General features: G+C 45.2%; 1 protein-coding gene across 3 annotated transcripts in view; it reads left to right on the forward strand.

Annotated features, from left to right (window-relative positions):
- Positions 1 to 892: 892 nt before the first annotated feature.
- The window catches only part of ppargc1a (peroxisome proliferator-activated receptor gamma, coactivator 1 alpha), a gene marked incomplete at its 5' end in the record, with an annotated part of 217790 nt that continues 198700 nt past the window's right edge, over positions 893 to 19982 (forward strand). For all 3 annotated transcript variants that reach the window (XM_084002617.1, XM_084002618.1, XM_084002622.1), the window contains one exon: positions 893 to 973. In XM_084002617.1, coding sequence (XP_083858743.1) covers positions 893 to 973 — 81 coding nt within the window. The remainder of the gene's footprint in view (positions 974 to 19982) is intronic.

The following is a 19982-nucleotide window of genomic DNA, read 5'->3' on the forward strand; positions in this document are numbered from 1 at the left end:
ACACCTGTTTTGGGAATAATCTGATGCAAATGACCCTCCAGGCTATATGTATCGCTGGCTCAGTCATATGTTTTGCCGTCAAATACGGAAGGCAAAGTGAGAAATCACTTTTAATATTCATATCATTTTGTATCTTTGGCCAATGACAAGTTAAAGAAAATGTGAAGTTTTTTCTTAATTTGTAATGAGAAATTATTTGAGTCCGAGTCGCTCAAACCCAAAATGAAAGAAAAAGTAGTGCGAGCAACATGTATGGTGCACAACATGCAGTTAGGAATCCCACAATGCATTGCTGCTGGTGCACATTGGATGCAATTTTCAGGTGAGTGAGAATGCAAAGTGATAAATATAAAAGTAAAAAAAAAAAAAAAAGGAACTATTACTGACTGTGAGACCAGTCCAGTGTGCAGCCATTGGATCTAATGCAGCCAGAGCACCAGGTGCACTTAATTAACCGGAAGCTATCGTGCTTATTGTGCAGGAAACACGTGTGTTGGAAATAACAACAACAACAACAACAACACTTCTAACAACCTGTCATTGCTGTAAAATGCACGTATTCCTCTTGTTTTTGGGGACGCCGGTCCGCGGACTCCACTTTGGGAAACGTCGCCCTCGAAAGCAATTTTTTTTTTTGGGGGGGGGGGGGAGAAGAGAGAAGCTACCCACGTGACACGGGAAGCAGCAGCGAGCACACCGCCGCTGCTCGTTTGACAGCTTCCACGGCGCCGGACGGAGAAGCGAGCTGGACGCAGAGGGAGAGACGGAGAAGGAGACACCCGTCGAGGGAAGACTTGAGCTAAAACCTCCGGTACGCGACCCACCCCTCCGCCGCCGCCGCCGCAGACTCCACTTCCAAAACCCGAGACGTGTCCGGCCGGCGCGCGCGACCATGGACGGTTACGGCCGGAGCGAAGACGAGCTGTTCTCCTCGTGCCTCCTGAACCTCACCTGGGAGAATTGCTACGAGCAGGTAGGACGCGACTCCATCCTAAACACCCCTATAGCACGCTCTTATAACACATAGGCAGGTGAGTTGCAGAGGACGTCCCGGGTGAGTCAGCTAATGAGGTGAAGGCAGGTAGCAACTTCACCAAACTTCATTTTTTTTTTTTTTTAAATTGATGATCCGCAAGAGAGGAAGTCCTCCTCCTCCTCCTCCTCCCCGTTCCTTGCGTTTTACTACCACGTCTGTCGTCTAATTAAATGGCAAAAAATCAGCCGCCCCAGTGTCTCCAAACTACTTTCCTGAAAGGTTGCCTTCACCGAACTTCCACAGCTCTCTGCAAGAGGCTCAAACACCCTGCCCTTGGAATCAATAATAAATTAACCTAGTAGAATAAATAAATCTGATGCCAGGAATTCTATAAATAAATTAAGAGGCAGACGCAAACCCCAGCAATGCTTTTTTTAGTTTTTATATTTTGGAAGGGAATGCGTCATCAAACGTATTGTGTGGACTTGACTGATGCTTTTCAGATCATAAGATGAGCTCACATCCCTGTCCCCACTGGAGACCAGCGGGTTGCCAGGTAGGTGTTAACATCAGGTAATGTGGATTTGGTTGAGAACAGATTGTTTTTTTTTAATTTTTTTTTTTGGTTCTTGCTGAGACATTTTGATCCCGGAGCGTTTGGGCCTACTTCTTCTCTCACACAGCGAGAGCGGCAGTGGTGTCTGTTCGGAGATAATTACCTAATTCCTCCCTCTTCCCTCGAGCTTAATCAGTTCTGCCTTTAAAATACACTTATCGTGCCGTATGAAATCCCTCTTAATTCTCACATTCTAATTTGTGTGAGGCTAAAGTCATCTGCCACAAGAATGCCAATGAAATCGTTCTCTGAATGCTAAGCGGGCTCCCAGCTATTTAGCAATTTATGCTCGATGATTGATGCCAAAATATTTGTGTAGTGATTTCTATGGTAATTTACTTGAATGCCACCATGAGAGCTCAGGCGATACATATATATATTTACACAGGATATTTTGTCTTTGTGATTGGTATCCAGGTTGCAAAACGGCGAAGGAAGAGTCGAGTCTCCGGTGGTTTATTTGGCCACCATTTTGAACATTTTCAATACAAGTAATCAGGAATTAAAGAGGATGAGGCTCTTGAAACTTGGGATTGGCTGTGCTAAGAGACGTGTTGTTAACAGTTATTTAGGCGAAGAAGACAAAAGCCGCCTCCAAGCACGAAGTCATTGCGAATGGCTTTTTTAAATGTGCAACAATTATGCCTCAGCAGCTTCTGCTGCAAAATGGATTTTTTTTTTTTTTTTGCAAATCAATCGGGAGCACTTAGACCCCTAAATCCACAATGAGCACAGATTTTTTAGCTGCCCACCCCTTGTGTTCAACTGGAAGCCCGAGGGTTGAAAAGTTAAAGTTAACAACTTTATGTGATTTGTATTGAAAATGTGCTTTTAACTGAAAACATGAGTTGTCCATACATGTTTCTACAGTCGATTCACTCATTAGCTGATGGTCTTGTTATTCCAAAACACATGACTTGAGACGCAGCCTTACGTTTCTGTGTCGTACGTTGAGTTCAAAAAGGCAAAAAGCTTGCATGTAATCTCCCAAAAAACAGTCCCCTTAAAAATCCCTCCTGCTTTTAAAAAGAAGTACGGAGGGGTGAACCTTCTGAAAGCAGGTCATCGGCCCCGGCCGGCATGTTGTTAGCCATGCACATATCCTCCCTCGCCCTCCCCGAGTCCTACGGCGGGTGGGTAAATAAATAAATAAGGAAGTAAAGGGAAATGTTGACACAGCCTGTCCTTGTGGCCAGATTATCCACTCATGCTTGAGCACTGGGTAAAGGCCCTGCATTATTCAGCCTAAGACACAGAGACAGGGGGGAAACTGTGGAAAAACCTGGGTCTGGCCACAGGAGTGTGTGTGTGTGTGTTCACATTTAAAAGGGCAGACACGGAGGTAGCCGAAACAAACTGGAACGTAACGTCTTCGCTTAATTATCTCTCACTTTACGCCATCTCTTTCTTTTTACGCTCTCTGCCCCATCGCCAGGCTTCCTAGGGGTTGCTGTCCATGGTGCTGAAAGTTTCATCACACATGTAGACTCCCATCTCCGATCCCTGCTCATCAAAAGCGATGTATTCGGTTTGTCTCGCCAAGCGGTGCCAGCACTCGGCAGTCCGGGGCTCAAAGGGGGGCGAAGCCGATCATTCAAGACGTTTTCAAAAAAAAGCTGCAGGTAACGCGGCACGCTCTCAGAAGCAGTAAGGACTAATGCATTTTCTTTTTTCTTTTTTTATGCGACTGCTTCCGCCCGCAGCGTGTTTCATCACAGCAAGGCTCACGTTACGTTACTACTCACTCAGCGGCTTGGTTAAATGAAAAGCTCCTTTTGTGTTGCACTCTTATGTACAGTATTTGATCCACGCGAGTCGCTTCCTTTTATTCAGTTTAATGAGTCTGACTCCTGAATGGGTTTAGCGCAGGCACACTTTAAAAGCAACAAAGGGATCAAACATTTTAAACGTGGTGGTTTTCTGGAGAATGGGACTTGGGGTTTCTCTTCGGAGCGGACTCGGCGGAAAGGTGTTCTATTGTTGATTTGGTTTGAGACGCGCTCCGTGTTGATTGGCGGGCGATAAAAGTAGGATTAATTGTTAATTTGGGTCGACTACTGCATATAGGGTGGGGTGAGTAATATCTGATACTGTTTTTGTATGCACAGCTGTGGCCAAGGCTTTTTTGGTTTGTCCCAACCTTGTGAACGTATCGTAGGAATATCTGGAAGACATTTCTTAAATATTGGCACAAACTTGGACTCAAGTGACCTCACAAAAAACATTTTTTCATACGCTTAATATGAGAATTTCACACAAATGTCAAATAGGATCAAATTATGCTTATTTTTGTGTCACAATTCCAGCCTATGATCTGCTCTGCCTCCCTCAAACTCCTCCCACCTCTCAGAAACGACCCCCCGAAAGTCGTAAACCGATTTCCGTGTCGGCGCATCTCTGTGTTTTTTTAATCAACAAGTGTGCGTCTGCTGAACACCTTCTGATAGCGACACACAGGAGCAGGGCCTGTCGGCGGTTTTAATGAGAAGCGTGTTGTTCCCCTGCAACATATTGCCAAGATATGGATGGGTAATTATCTAATCAAGACTTTGTGAAAGTGCCGCCACTTACTCACCGCTGACCCGCTAAACCGTCTGCCAGCTTTTGCTGCAAGATGTTTACATATTTGAAAACTGATAATACAGCTACATTTGGGCACTCTGCGTTATTTGAAGATATGGATATTTTATTGCTTTCTCACAGTCTAAAGTCGCTCCGATGGTGTCGCATTACTTATTTAATTATTGTGCAAGTATGTTGTCCCGACGACGTCCATTCGCCTCACATTCAGCAGCAACAATGCCCCAGATTCTTTGTCTGTACTTTAAATTTTTTAATACAGAACAACGACAACAACAGTGAAGAAAGAGGCTTCCTAGACACAAGCCATGTTAGCGTGACGGAGAGGAATTGTCTTGGCCTCGGCTTGATTTTCTCCACGAAGGCCGAATATCAGCCAATAACCATCATCGATTGGAGTACCCCGCTAGCGCTGTCTGAGTCCACGTCATAGCAGGGGTCCTGCGTCCCTTTGATTATGTGTGGGAAAAAATGTCTTCCTCGCCGTTGACGATCTGTTGATACCTTGCAAAATCTGAGATGAAAGGAAAATGCAGCTTAGACCGTGAAAAAAAAATCCTCGCCTTCTCACCGGGAGGTAAAAGTACCCTCACAAACATTGAATTGTACATCTGAAGTGTTATCAATTCCACCTGAAACGGAGGGGCCCCGGTGGCGGAGCTGAACCCCCGTGCTTTTGATCGCGCCAGCATCGCCTGTAAACAAGTATTTTCCCATCTCCCTCTCTGTCTGCCTCTCTGTTTCTCCCCCTCTCTCTTCCTCCCCCACCAAGGTGTCTGGAGGGGGAGGTTCCTTTGATTATCTCCGCTGTGGATTAATTGCTTTTCTTAACCTCTGCACAGACGTGCTCCGACACCGCCCCGGAGCCTGCCGCACGTGCCCAGATGGACCCCTGCCAGGAGGAAAAACAAACCCCGCCATGCTTCTATCTCCCCCCACCTTCTCTCAATTACTGACCTTCATCCTTTCATTTCGCCTTGGATGTTATCGCCGGCATTATCAGTGTATTTACTTTGTTTGTTTAGCTAGTTACTTGGCGCACTGCAGCATTCTCTGGGCTGGATTTTAAAGGCTCGTGTGTGTGTGTGAGAGGTGTATTAATTTCTGGGAAGAGTTGGAACTGTGGCTGATGTGAGTGTTGTCAGGTAAATGGGTAGTCATAGTGTCAAGAGGAGGGGTGGGGATGTTGAGATGCAGGTATATAACGCCTTTTTTCCCCATGATTAAATCGATTTTGGCCTTGAGTTGTGCTGACCACGCTTTAGCATCTCACTTTGCCTTGGAGACACGTGAGCGTCACATGTCTGAAAAGGTATCCCAGGCATCCAAACACTGGCATGTTAAGGGTATTATTAAGGGCCATGCCAATGATTTATGTACCGCATCTCACAATATAGACAACTACGATTCAGAGTTTGATTGCCAGGAGTAAAGGAAAAGTTTTTTTGGTGCTGTCAGAGTTCAAAATGTAGACATGAGGAAGTTTGTTTCTAAGCCTAGAGTTGTTGGCAGAACAGTATTGGGAAAACAACCTTTCTAGTCTCTGGTCTTAATCCATAACTCAAGACTTTTGGTCTTGGTCTCCTTCCAGTTCATCTTTATTTTATTTATTTAAGAAGTGAATACAGACAAACTTCTCTTAGAACTTTTTAAGTTTTGCATGCCTATTCATGACATTACTGTAAGTGGCTTTAGGGATCCCCCCCCCCCCCTTTCTTTCCCAGTGTAGTCTAATTGGTTCAGGTGTTTGATACAGAGAGCACTGTGGGGCTCCAGCCTAACAGCACGTACACACTCGGATACACAAATGCAAAATCTGCATGTGAGACATGAACGGGCGCATAATGTGCACGCTGACTCACTCACTCACTCACTAACAGGCTAGACTCCCTGGACTGTATGGTACAGCTGATTTTCTCCATCAGCAGAAAGCTGGGATGAGCTGAGCTAATTGAGCTGGGAGGCCCGGCGGGGGAACGGGGCCCCTCCGCGAACCGGCTCGTCACTTCCTTTTCTTTATCCATCCACCGCTGTGTCTCTACTCCCCATATCTCCAAAACCACTCTGCGGAACAGAAGAAAAATAACTTTTATTGCACCAGTCGATGCTTCGGTAATGCCAGATGCATATTGACACGATCTAAAACAGGAGGCCCATGCTTCATCGTAGAGGCTGGAGTGCAAGTTGAATTATTTTTATTGCTTATCAATAACTAAACCATTAGCTCTGAGAGAAACGCCTGAGCTGACAGGTCGTTTTTTGTTTAGTTCTGTTACATTTAAACAGAATTACAGGCCCAAAATGGACAAGCGGCATTGTCTTTATCACGGTAAACTAGCCGACAACAAAAGCAGATTACCTGTTCTCTTTGAGGGGTATTAAGATGTTACATTCCATTTGATTGGCCCTGGGAGGCCCGTCATAAAAGCCACAGCAAGCTGTTGAGATGGAAACTCGGAGTTGTTTCCATCTTTTAGCTGCACTTGGGGACTGATTATGGTCAGGCAAACGGCCTTTACCTGGAAAGTCACTTTCGCTTTCTCGTCCGCCATTTGTTAGCATGGCTAATGTCTCATTAAGTCTCGCATCGGGGAAATGATGTGCTCTTTGGGTGAAGGTTAGGCTCCCAGCTTATCATGAGACAAAAGAGAGACTGATTATCACAGCGCAGGCGTGCCTTCGCCTGTGTCTTTCACAACAAGTCCTATTTGTGTTCCTGCTGGAGACGCTTCATTACCCATAATCTATTAGCCCTCCCTCCACCTCCCCCAAATAAAAGTTAAAACATTTGGGCTAAATGATGAATGCTTGATCACTTTTGCGTGGTGTTTGAGGAAAATGAGTGGATGGAAAGGAGGTGGTGGTGGTGGTGGTGGTGGGAAGGTGGGGGGGGGGCATTTTACATTATCAAGGAGATAATTACAAAGCAATCATAAGCTGTTTCCGGTAAAGTGGTAAACAAGCCAAGGGCTTGTGCACTTTTCCCAAGAATAATTAAAAGCCGCTTTGCATTCCATGCATCAGCGTCCTTTCCTCCACTCGGTGGCCACCTCTTCAGGAAAACAAATCCGGCTGAAACTTACTAAAGAGGACGGGTCCTTCACTCAGACGCAATTTGACATTTTCTGGGCCTTTTTTCTGTTTTTTTATCGTCTCCCAGATCTATAGAATACCTGTTATTTTCAGAACAGCTGTGTCACAAAGTGGGAAGGTTTCCAAATATTTTTTTTAATGCCTCAGTAACAAGTTAATTCATCCGATTTGGCTCTGATGTGACAGGATGGCGACTTGTCGGCGGAGGTATCCGATGAGAAGCCTGTCCATTTGGCTGAATTCTAAAGCATAAAAATTTTCAATCAAGTTTTATTCCAAGGGACAATAAAAAAGGACGTTTATGGGCAGCATGCATTTCAGGCACGACTCAACACTATAATCCTGCACAAATGAGCTTGCCAAACAGATTGTCGTGTGTTTTTTCAGCACATTGATATGACCTCAGTCCACGCCTGCTAAGCCCTTAACACCTCCTCGTAGATCTCAGGTGAGAGCGACAATTTCTTTGCATGTTGTCGACTTTCCTTTTCTCCGCCGTGTCTATAACTTAAGATGCCCGCAGGCCGTCGCATCACAGCGCTGACATGTAGTCATTACTCCACTTCTAACAACGCCAGAATCAGTCAATTATCCATGGAATCGATCAACATAACCCCACTGCCACTCATTTAAAAGAGCCAATCAATCTGCATGGGTGTTTTTTCTCTATTTTCCTTGCTGTTGAACGTGTGTGTGTGTGTGTGTGTGTGTGTCCATGATGGATCTGCTCCAGTAACAGCTCGTCTTCTGATTTATGGTTGTTTATCGCCGCAGTAAGACTGGAGTTGACCCCCTCATCTAGGTCGCCACCGCTTCCCATGATGCTCGTATACGGGGCCGCACGTCGAGTTGCACGGCTGGCCCTGCTGGTCGACGTGTCACCTGGGGGGGGGGAAATGAATATCGCACGCGTAGAATTGGACGTGTGAACTTTTTAAAATGTTTGTACTCGTAGGCTCTCCGCTTTGACTCACTTTGACGCACTCTTAACTCCTCGGTGACTTCATTACTAAATGAAGCGGCCCCGTTTTCTCCCACATCGCACCGTGATAAATGCCGTGGCGGCAGTCTGCGAGGCAGATAGGATGGGGGAGGGGAAGGGGGGGGGGGGGGGGACACGGCGTCCTCTCTACCTGATGACATGCAAGGTTTATCACGTCGAGCAGAGGCATGGTCACCTTACCCCGGGCTTCATTGTGACAGCCAGCAAGTCACTCGAGAGCACCATTGGAAATCAATAAGCCCCTGCTCTTTAATTGTTAGAGAGAAGAAAAAAAAAAAAAAAAAAGCTTCACAGTTTACAGCATCACATCATCAGTCAGGACAGCCTGACTTTCATTTATTTTTGTCTTTTTCCTCCTCCTCTAACGCTTTCTCCTCCGTGGGATGAGCTCGCTGACTGATTGTTGGGGAGATTACGCAACAGGAGCCGGCTGGATGGTGTTTCGGGGACGTGTTTGTTGTATTTAGAACACTTTTTCTGGTTAACTTCAGTGTCCGGTGTGCATTTGGGAATGTGTGTGTGCTTCCTTCCACCATGGATTCCAACCTTTTCAGGCTTGTGACCATTTATTTCCAAGCAATACCAGCTCATGTGTACATGGAGATGAGGAAATATACATTTTATGTAAGGGCAACATTTCTTCTTCTTTGCCGTCTTGTTAAATGTTGCCTGTGGAGTTTTAGAGGGCTGTAAAGAATACAGTTTTTCTGGGCTCTGGAGATTCGGCAGTAATCAATAGAGAATATTGGATGCTTTGGCTGCATCTTAAAGATGCTCTCGGCGCTCCTCCGGTCACCGGCGAGGCCGTGATGGCGTTCACTGGTATGCACCCGCCTTCTCCGGTGTGTAGATGTTCCTCAATGTCACATTTGCGGTTAATGTCTCCACACTTTATGTACCGCCTCTTCGGCAGTGCCCAGCCGCAAGATGTTTGGAATGCAGCCCTGATTTTGCACTCGCCCAATGTTTTTGGAGTGTCCCAACACGAGATCAGAGGCCAATTGGCGTTCAAAGAGGCTCACAGATGCATAAATATCTGACCTGTCGGGGAGCTAGAGACAACAAAAAAAGGTTATTTTCTTATAAAATAGTAGAAATTGTATTCATCCTCCGCTAGGCATGGGACAATATGAAAATGTAATGTCACAGTCCTTGCCAAAATAATTGCAATTTATTTATTATCCTGATAATCATCAAAATCCACAATATTCAAGATTATCGAAATAATGAAATTTCAACACAATCAACTTACTTTAAGTGTTTTTTTTGTGATTAAAATCTCCTATCAGCCTGTCCATATCCACCGCATGATTACACACATTTTCTGAAGACAAAATGTTCTTTAAATCCTAAAAAAGCAAAGGAAAAAATAAATCAAAATACTGAGAATTTGGTCTGGGGGGAAAAAAAAAAAAAAAGGCAATCTTGAAAAGAAGTCAAATGGATTTCATAGGGCTCTTCAATGGAGAAGCTCAAAGACCTGCTTCCACACTCCATCTGTGTCTCCACAAGCTTCTCCTATTAGTGCGTTACCTGGGGAGGGCCACGGCTCCAAAACTCTGATGAGGCCCTCTCTGGCTAATTAACTGCCCGGGCCACAGTTGGCCATTTGCAGCGTTTAATGGAGGCACGACGTCGCAGCTGTCCTTCGCCTGTCATTCATCTGATTTGTGCCCTTTATGCCACAATTTGTGCCGTTAAAATTCATAAATAGGCAAAGCTAGCATTAGCATTTATCGCTCTCATTAAAGTGAATATAGTGCACGCCGCATCCCCGTGCAAGCGGCTGATTTTTTAATTATGAGAAAGGGGGACGTAGAAGGCTTTCGCCCTAATGGAAGAAATTCCTGGTGATTCCTGGAGAAGGACCTCATTATGACAATGTTGTGGTGCTTTAAAAATGCTGCATCGGGGGCTGATCGCCGTTAATTTCACCCCCTCCGTCCTCCCTCCTTCTCTTTTGCTCACCGGCTATTTGGGGTAACAGGCTGCTTAATTATTTAAACCTATCTGTTACGGTATGAAAATGGGGAGGACGCTAACACGCATACAAGAGGATGGACTGTAATGTTCCCCGATTGAGTGTCAAGTTTATACTTTAAATCTCTGCAAATCCTTCATTCTGTCTCTAATGGTAGCCTTGAATCCCAAACAGATGGCTTATTTTGTGTTCACATGAACATACTACTAAAAAAAAATCTACATTATATACGCTCCCACTTGCTCACACAAACCCCAGGCGCTATAGTATCATCCAGTCGCAGTTTGTTCATTAGGCAGGGGAAGTGTTTGCCCACTCTGCCCTCTTGTGTGCATAGAAACGGTGAAATCTTTCTTCTTTTTGAGGAGTGCTGCTGAATTATTTTGGTCGTTTCTTCTTCTCCGGGCCATCTTTTACATTCCACCTGTGTGTGTGAAATTCTGCTCCGGCGTATTTGCAGAGCAAGGCTTGTTTTGCACACAACTGAATTTTAATATACAGTATGGCGGGCGTACTCAACAGGCATCCGTTCTGTTTATGAATAAAAACGAGGGGTTGTGAATCCTTAATTTCGTCGCAAACGGATGCGTAACTGGAGACGTAGGAGTGACGAGGCGGAGCAGCAGCGACTTATTCAGACCGTCCGGGTGGAAGTGAGAAATCCACTAACACGTATGATATTGTAATCCATTCCCATGTCGAGCGAGTCCTCGGTCGTCTCTCTTCTCTACCTCGGCTCTTACACCGTTCTTGATGCTTGGGTTTGCGAAGCTGATCGAGACCAGTTACTACTATGGTAGGATTTTTGAAGTATCCCTCATATTTGGTACTAAAAAGGTACTAAATTTGGTAAAAAAAAGTGTAATATCTGTCAGAAATCGTATCCATAAACAAAAAGTCGGTCACAAAGGGGTCATGTGTATGTTTGTAATAGGTTTTTTGAAGATGTGGCCCCTCTATAGTGGAATAGCCCTCCAGTATCTTGTTGTTGTCTCCATACGAGTTCATGTTTCAAGCCTTTTCCCTCTCTGGATGTTTATTTCCAACGTTGTTCTCGTGTCTGCGACTCGGCTGCACTTTTTTTTTTTTTCTTTCCCCAGTCCGTCCCGAGGGAAAGTGGATAGCACATGTGAACGTATCACTTCTGATTAGCGGGGGTTCTTTAAGAAGACGCCTGTAGTGTTTTTCTCCAGAAACAAACAGTGATGCGGCCTCCCCAGGGAGGACCGCCGCATCCCAAACACCACAGCACCAAAACCCCAAGAGAAGTTGTTTTTATCTCGCAAGTGCTGTTAACTTTAGGCTTTAAACTGTGTGCTCGCCGATGCCTTGTTTTTCCACATCACAAGAACATGATGATATCGTGCAGGAATGGCGACAGAGCTGATTAAATTAAACAAAAAAATATATACAACACACACTGTTGGAGCTTCATCTAGTATACACAGGCCTTTTTTGGGGGTAACAGCCTCACAAAATAAACTCCCTGTCATTCAATTCTCACTGCACATTTGCATATAAAGTGTCTGATAAGCATATTTGTGTTGCAGATGCACTTTTGCACGATTCCTGGCAAAAACATAAAGGTTGGGAGACATTTTTTAACTTTGTTTTGAATAAATTTGAATCCTACGCCGGCAAGAAGGTGGGGAAGGTGGGTAAACAGCACGGGGAGGGCGGGCAGAAGCGGGCGGCTGATTTGTCTCCGTTCTGTCAGGAGGATTTACGGCGCAAGTGTGTTGAGCCATCAATCAATTGTGGCGCACTCCAAGGACAACTTTGTCTCTTTATGCAATTTGTAAGGCTGTCCAGTCAAATTGATTCCTTAACCAGGAGACGTCCAGCTCCCAGAGAAGAGCCCCCCACCCCCCCTGAAAAGAGCATCCACCACTGCTGTAAAACAGACAATAAATGATAGAACTGTTGACTATTGATGGGAAAAACAAGTGGGTGACGAAAAAAAAAAACTAGATTAAAAGCGATCGCAGCATTGATTGATTATACGGAACGATTTGGGATTGATGCCGTCGAGTCCCTATGACGATTGATTCTGGTATTATGATTGTTTTACGCTGATTATTTACAACCAAACACAGCCATTATTGAAGTATGGAGATATCGGTTGACTCATTTGGTCCTACTTTCATCATTTTGGGAACTTGGTAACAACCTGTTGGATTTGTTCCCCGTCATTATGACAAGTCAGTAGCACTCAACTTGTAAACAGATAAGCTAATTTGCATGCCTCAGCTGAGTTGTCGCTATATATTAAAAGTATTAGCCAGATGGAAATCATACCGCCTTAAAAAAAAAACTAAAAAGGCGAAGGAAACCCCATCCCATAATTTCCCGCTGAGCACGCAGTCGGTCGTCTTCTGTGTCGTCTCTGTGGTGATTTTCGGATGTTTAGCGGACAATAGGAAAGCGATTACAGGAGCAGGCTGTACACTTGAATAATTGATGCCGGAAATCGTGCTCAGCTTTACAGAATTCATAATGACCCCTTCCCCCCCCACCACCACCTCCCTTTTTATCCTTCATCCCAACACACACACCCAAAGTATTCAATTTGTATACAAACACTTACAATCAGCTGCTTTGAGTCACTCGCCTGACTGCAGTGATCACATTAATGATAAAAAAGTCCAACATTAATGGCATATGATGAATTGCATCGCGGCGTAAATGTGCGTTGCTTTAAATGTGGTCCTAAAGATTTTTTCAGATTAGCATCCCGTCGTTCTTCTGCCGTGAATATCAAATTCAAAGGAATGTTTTCCTTCCGTTCCGCTGACTGAAACGACCAGAAACATAAATATAGAAACAAATTGAGTCAAAGATGATCTAATGGAGCGTGCGTCAGTGCAGTTTGTCACAAGCTTTATATAAGAGCATTGCTCAAAGCTCACAGTTCAGTTTTAACTACTCCAACCATTTTATTTACCAAATGGCCCAAAGATCTGTGGCCTTTATCATTCATTTAGAGCATGACAACATTCTGGTGAGCCGAGTGAGCCTTGGACAGCTGGCACGAGGCACATATCACATCCAATGTGAAGAATGGCTGAACAAATCGCTGGAAAATATCATTTCAGTTTGATCGGGAGACAAAAACAGCCTGTTTGAGTTCTGTCTGACAAACTGCAGCTCCCTAATTTTTTCAGTTGACAAGGAAAGTTGCGATGCCGGTGGCAAGGATCTGTTAACGCTTTTAACGTTGATCGTAGAAATGTTTGATTTATTTCTTCCCCTGCTGGCTTTTATTGGATGCAAATATAAGTGTTGGTCCAATCAGCAGACAGACAGGGAGCGATGGGGAAGTGAAGGGGCAGCTGTGAAAGCTCTACAAACAGCTGCTTAAGTGCGTAGCCCTGGTGGTTTTTACAGAACTGTTCATAACTTTGAAATATATCCAACACTTTTGAGAGCTTGATTTTTAGAGTGGGCCTATTCTTTGTTTTTGAAATAGCCGTTATGTTTATGAATGATCGTTTAATAATTCTAGCATGAGATTGGGTAGTCTATTGGCTCCCTTAACGGGTCTTAAAATTTGAGATGTGGATGATGGTGCTACGGAGGTCACGAACCAAGCTAGGACAGCTTTTTTGCGAGGAAAAATAGCGTTAATAGGCATTACCAGCAGCTTGCAGCAGGGGTCACTGTTTCCTGTTCTCTCTACCTGGAGGAGGCGACCGCTCTAATCTTGCGCTGCTGTTGCTTTACGTTCCTACAGGTGTCGCAGCGACTAAACGGCTCCCCCGTGTGGAGAATACGTAACCTGCTGAACGTGCGATTTTTGGGATTGAGGCGATAATTAGTGTGGATAGTGGAGTCGTTCAAAATGGAACGAAGGGCTATGGATTGGGTTGTTCTGAAACGCACATGATCTTTCAGAAATTGGCCCCTATGGAACAGATTTGATTAGTGACTGCCCGTTCAACCTATAACCTTCTTTTGGACCACGGAGGTCTAAAGTCAGGAGAGTTCAAGAAAATTGAACAATTCATAGACTCAGCTGTGCTCAGATTAAAGTCAACAGCTCCTCCTCCACCCACAGCGGGGAAAATGACAAAAAAAGAAGCAGATTTTGATAAAAAATAAAGCCTCACCTGGACAATTAGTTGCCATTCCACCCAATCTCTGTCTCAAGGCTGTGGAGCTGATTAGAGAGTCATGTACCTCCAGCTGCTCAGAAGAGCTTTTTTGTGCTTTCTGTCAAAAGCGCTGGACCCAGCTTGCACTCCCGGCTCCATTAGAAGGTTGCTCTTTTGTTAAAACTCACGCCACGTTATTCGTGACATCACCCCTCAGAAGTTAAAAAAACGCTCTCCTTTCACTTAGCGATAGTTTGGGAAGTGCATTAAGAGCGGACCCGCTCAGCTTGATTTATGGAGACGTGCCAGCGCCCCTCCGCGCTCCCCAAAGGCCACTGGGTAACAATCCAGTCTCACTTCCTTTTCCCCCTGCAAATAGTGTTTATTTACTCGCTCTCAGGGAGGCAATGACAGACAAACAATCTTATGACGCAGCCTTCATGTCAGGCCTTTTTTTTTTTTCTCTCTCCCTCCTCTCCGTTCTTCCGCCCTCCAGAACGTCTCAGTCAGTTGTCAGTCCCTTTTCCCTAGCCATGGGCCCTGTTGACACAAGAATCCGTCACTCCTCACACGGGGGAGAGCGGGACATGTTGGCGGCCATTACTATTCATGAGGCGGCGTGATCCACTCTGTCACCCGTTGTCAGCGAGAGGTGTCTGTCTGCAGCGCCAGCTCCCCTTCCTCTCTTTATCAGCCAGGGGTGGCTAATGAGAAGCACCAGGTTAATACCACCACTAGACCAGCGATTGGCTTTAAACCTCTTAATTCATTTAGACACCGCTAATTGAAACCCACGTGAACTACACTCTGGACATCCCATTTTCCTGCGAGCCAACGCTGAAAGGGGAAACGCGTACGCGATTTTGATCTAATTTTTTGAAAGCGATGCCAGGATTAACTCACCTTGAACCAGTTTCCCTTCTGAATTTACATCTTTTTTCTCTTCTCGCAGAGAAATTCCCAGCCCCCTGCTCACGAAAGCCATTAAGTCGAAATTAAGTCTTGCTGGGAAATGTCGGCAGACAACCACAACCAAATATACCGGCTGTGACATGCACCACTAAAAATAACCAGCTCCAGATAGTCCCCAAACATCGTAGTCCAATTAAAGCGGGTAAAAACAGCAGCCATGAGTGACTAATACCAGGCAACCTCATGGATGTGGCAAAGTGTAAATTAAAAAATTCCCCCCGCAGTTGTCAGACATGACTTCGTCATCCTGCACTTGAGTGTTTAATCAGCATGCAGTGAACACTGTGGGCTCGTTGACTAAAACCAGGACTTCTTACTCTGCCTCCTTCAGCCCTCATGCATATTTATCCTGGCGGCTTTTTCCTCAATGCTGGAAATTAATATTGACAACAGTGAGAGGGCGTTCTCTAGCCCACCACGCGGCCAACTCGGTGCATCTGGCAATAGCTGAGCACAATGCATGCCAACACCCCCCCCTTGCCTTGCATTCACTGCCATCTTTGATGCATCTTTATGCTGCGCTGAAGGGCCGCGGCCTAATGATAGGAGATCATTCTACCTACCTAAGATGCAGCTGTAAATATTCAAATGAGCCATCATCAGTCAATGGCGTGAGAGATAACGAGTCCATCTTTTACCTGCCCCTTCTTGTGTGCGACAGCAGGATATATTTAGTCGGCGGCATTATCGCCCCCAAAAGCGCTCGATTCGCCGGCATAAATATCCAGTCGACACAAATCCTTCCTCGCGCCCGCAGAGGCAAATGCTTATTCATTTCCCCGTTTGTCATTTCAATAGTTATTTTATGGCGGTGCTGTATTAATTGAACTGCCACTACTGCACAACAATTCAAGGCCCAGTGAATCTATTACAAAGGGAGTGTGCAGGAAACATCGCTGAACGGCCTCACAAATCAGCCTTTGCTGAGAGGGGGACCTCACAATAATGTAACACAATCGCACTAATCTTTCATTTACAATGTGCTCCTTCCTCAGCCATGCAAGGAAAATGTCTTTTAAAAAGCCCGAAGTGGCGGCTGCTGTGTAAAAAAAAGAAAAAAAGAAAAAAGAAGGCAGATTGGTTGCATGGGAGTTGCACTAGATGACTGTGTGCTCGGGGTTGGGGCCTCATGGAGAGTATGTTAAAGGAAATTACATAAGAAGCCGCTGCTCGTTTGAACCGTCACCTCGGATTATAGTGCCGTTTGGTAGCAATTTGAAATATATGACATACCTGGAGTAGCCTTTTATCATATCTTTTATTTATCATAGGCGATAGGTCATCAGCTAGTCGGCAGCTTGTGCATGTAACTACAGTACATACGTAGATGCTGCAAAATAATGGGAACATTTCACTCTATTTTCATCTTGAAACTTTTATTTTTTGATTGTATCTAATTTGGCTTTTTAAGGTCAATTGATCTTGTGATGTTAGCGAGAATCCAGCTGTCATGCGACGGAAGATAACAGCTGCCGCGACAATGAAGACGCTAACGGCGTTGGGGGAGAATTCTCTGTCGTCACTATAAGTCGACGTAGTTATTTGCTCCGTTAATATAATCGATCTAAATTGCAATTACATATAACGGCACGTTATCTAAACGTATCTGAACCTGCTCCATTGATTGGAAAAGTCTTCTTTTTTTTTTCCCAGCATGCACGTCGTCAGTCTGCTGGCTGGTTTCAGTGGCGTTGCTCTGCTGCGTAACTTGACATCACGTATTCAAGTCATTGATGTTCCGAGCTTTGAGACATTTCCACTCAATTAAAAACCATGAATAACTCTAATTTATCTTAAATATGGTTTGTGGCTTAACAGTGTTTTTGATTTCTCATTTTCTTAATAAAGCTGGTCGTTAAAAAAAAAAAAAAAAAAAAAAAAAAAGCCTCTCGCTGGCTTTGCCACTTTAATTCATCCGTTATCTTCTGAAAGACTTAATAATGCTTCTGTGAGTCAGCATCCCGTTCTCTAAAACAAACAACATGCTCCAGAGCTGATGGGGACATCCAATTTAACTGCCATCTTAATGGAATCTATAATAAGCACAGGGGCACAATAATGGCAAAGCAGCGCATCTTCTGATAACACAGCGAGCATCAAAACCCCTGTGATCACCAAACAAGTCCATTTTTTTTCCTTCTTCTTCTTCTCCCCTCAGAGGTGCAAAGAACAAAATGTCCAGATGTCATTGTCAAGTCGCTGGTAACGTATTCCCCGTGGGCTCCACACAAGGGGCTGCCCCGGCTCTCCGGCGGCCCCCGTGCCTTATAGAGGTAATCTGCAGTGTGGCGACGCAGGGGCCTCTCTGCATTTCCTTCCACACTTCTGAAGAACCTCCCCTGACTTTAATTTCACGGCCACCTGTTCCCTCATGTGCTTATGGCGGAGGATTCGAATCCAAGACTTTGATATAAGCACTGGGGCCGCCGACTTGTGATTCACCCCGAGGTGGGGAGAAAAAAAAAATATATATCAAAAAACGCCTTCCTTGTCTGGCGGTGACATGTGGAGACATGTTTCACAAAGACACATTTGCTCCCGATGTTTGTCATCTGAAGTGGGCCGCCGCGGCGCGTTAGCTTGACGGGCAAGTGTGACATGGAAATGATGAAGCAACCGAGAGTCCGAGTCGGGGGCCCCCCTCGCCGTGGGAGCTGCAGGGGCCGCGGATGTCTTGATGAGGTCGTAGGAAAGGGTGCGCAGGCGTCCGGCTTGGATCTCCTGGAGGTCAAAAGGTGGAATAAAACTGAATATGTGCATAGCGACGGGGCGATGAAACGATAGCACCTCTGGCTCCTTAACAAACAAATGAGATTACACGAAAGCCAGAGGAATGACAGACAAATGGACACAAATCTGGTTTCATTTGTTTACTCCTCTGCAATTGTGTTACCCCCCTCTTCTCTCTCTCCTGGCTCCAGAGGTAATGATTGTGGTGGGACCAGATTAAAGGCTGTAGTCAGCTGTTTAGTGGGGCTCTGCTAACAGAGATTAGCGGCAGCTGCTTGGCGACAGACTTGTTGGGAGGAAAAGGGGGTGGTGGGAAAAAAAAAAAATCTCGGCAGAGGGTTTCATTGTCTCAGACGCGCAACCACCTTGATGAGTGTGATCCCGACAACAGGAGGCAGTATGAGCATGGAGGATTGTCGGGCTTTGTTTTTTTCCTTCGAGCCACATTAGAACTCCGTCTCCAGCTTTTGTAGCCTTTCATGTACGTCTCTTCGCCCTCCCCCCCCCCCCTCTTTCTGGATGTACGCATGGCGAGCCGTTGCAGATGTTGCCCGTAATGATGCAGACGGCACACACACACACACACAGTCGTACAGAATGGAAGCAGAGCTAGCCGAAATTAGTAAAAATTACTTTCTCATTACCCCCCTCATTGCTCCTGTAAGTAGTCTGAGTTTCCGCACGATTAGGAGAACGAGCCGCGGAGCGCCGGGCCTTACTGCGCTCCAACACACACACACACACACACACACACACACACACACTGAGGAAAAGGTAAAGTAGGTTAGCCTTACTTCAACCATTTCCATAAACACTCATCACCTCATGTCACCTTTTCACTCATCCCTGAACACTCCTCTTTTTTCCCCCTCCTTACAACTTGAATGCGTCAACTTTTCTTGGGCCTGAAGCTAATAATTGCACAAGCTTTGTTGAATGCCGTGCGTCCGTTCGTCCTTGTCTGAATACAATCAGATTCTCCGTTGGCTTAGTTCTACAAAGCCCGGGGCCGAATAAATTACGATACAGTCACATGGTGAAATCACCTGCTTTTATTCTCGCGGGTTGTTATGAGTGATGTACGAGCGAATGCTTTAATTCTGAGATGGAGACTAGTGGGGTTTAAAGGGGCAAAAAAAAAATTAAAATCACTGATTTGCAATCGAAACATACGCCGCTCGAAGCACGCAGGATAATATTTCTGATAGCGTGCCTGTTCTACAAGCTGCCAGAGCTGGAAGACTAAAAAAGGGTGCAGTTGGCATGGCTGAGTAATGGATCACTCGAGACGGTCCGGAACAGTGGTGTGCCAGGATCGCTTTACACGAAACCCAGGAACGGAGAGGGGGGGAAATGCAACGTCCGCATAAAGCGCTGCAACAGGAAACCCCCGGAAACTGGTTGCTTGTGAAACAGACAAAACTCTGTTTGCACCTTTTTATAGGAATGATGACATTACCCTTTTTTCTCTTTGCTCTTGAGTGAAGTGTGCAAGGTATGCTGCGTAAATGTAGGACATGGCAATACGCCCAGGAAGGTGTTGATAATGTAATGAGCCAACAGTATCTGCTGTTTATTTCAGTTTGAGTCCATAACCATGTATCACAGCTTGCAGAAAATGCAAAAAAAAATACTATAAACAAAGCAAAGATCCACAGTATTCCCCTTCTTCCAGTATTATAGCCGATGCTTAATGTAATCATACCATACAGAGATTGCTTTGGAAGACTTTGACACATCAGAAGCTGTGAAACAATATTGCAACCACAAAATTGGACCGGCTCTCCATCCGCAAGCCTGACAGTAACTCAATGTGGGATACATGCGTTTTAGCACCTGTCCCCGGCTGCGGGACCTCACGCCGCGGCAGATCTTTCATTTCCTGTTTCTTCCGACTGCGTGGTATTTCTTTCCGCTGTGCCTGGTACCTTGTAAAA

The sequence above is a fragment of the Eutrigla gurnardus genome (genome assembly GCF_963514095.1).
Source record: "Eutrigla gurnardus genome assembly, chromosome: 23".
Taxonomy (NCBI): domain Eukaryota; kingdom Metazoa; phylum Chordata; class Actinopteri; order Perciformes; family Triglidae; genus Eutrigla; species Eutrigla gurnardus.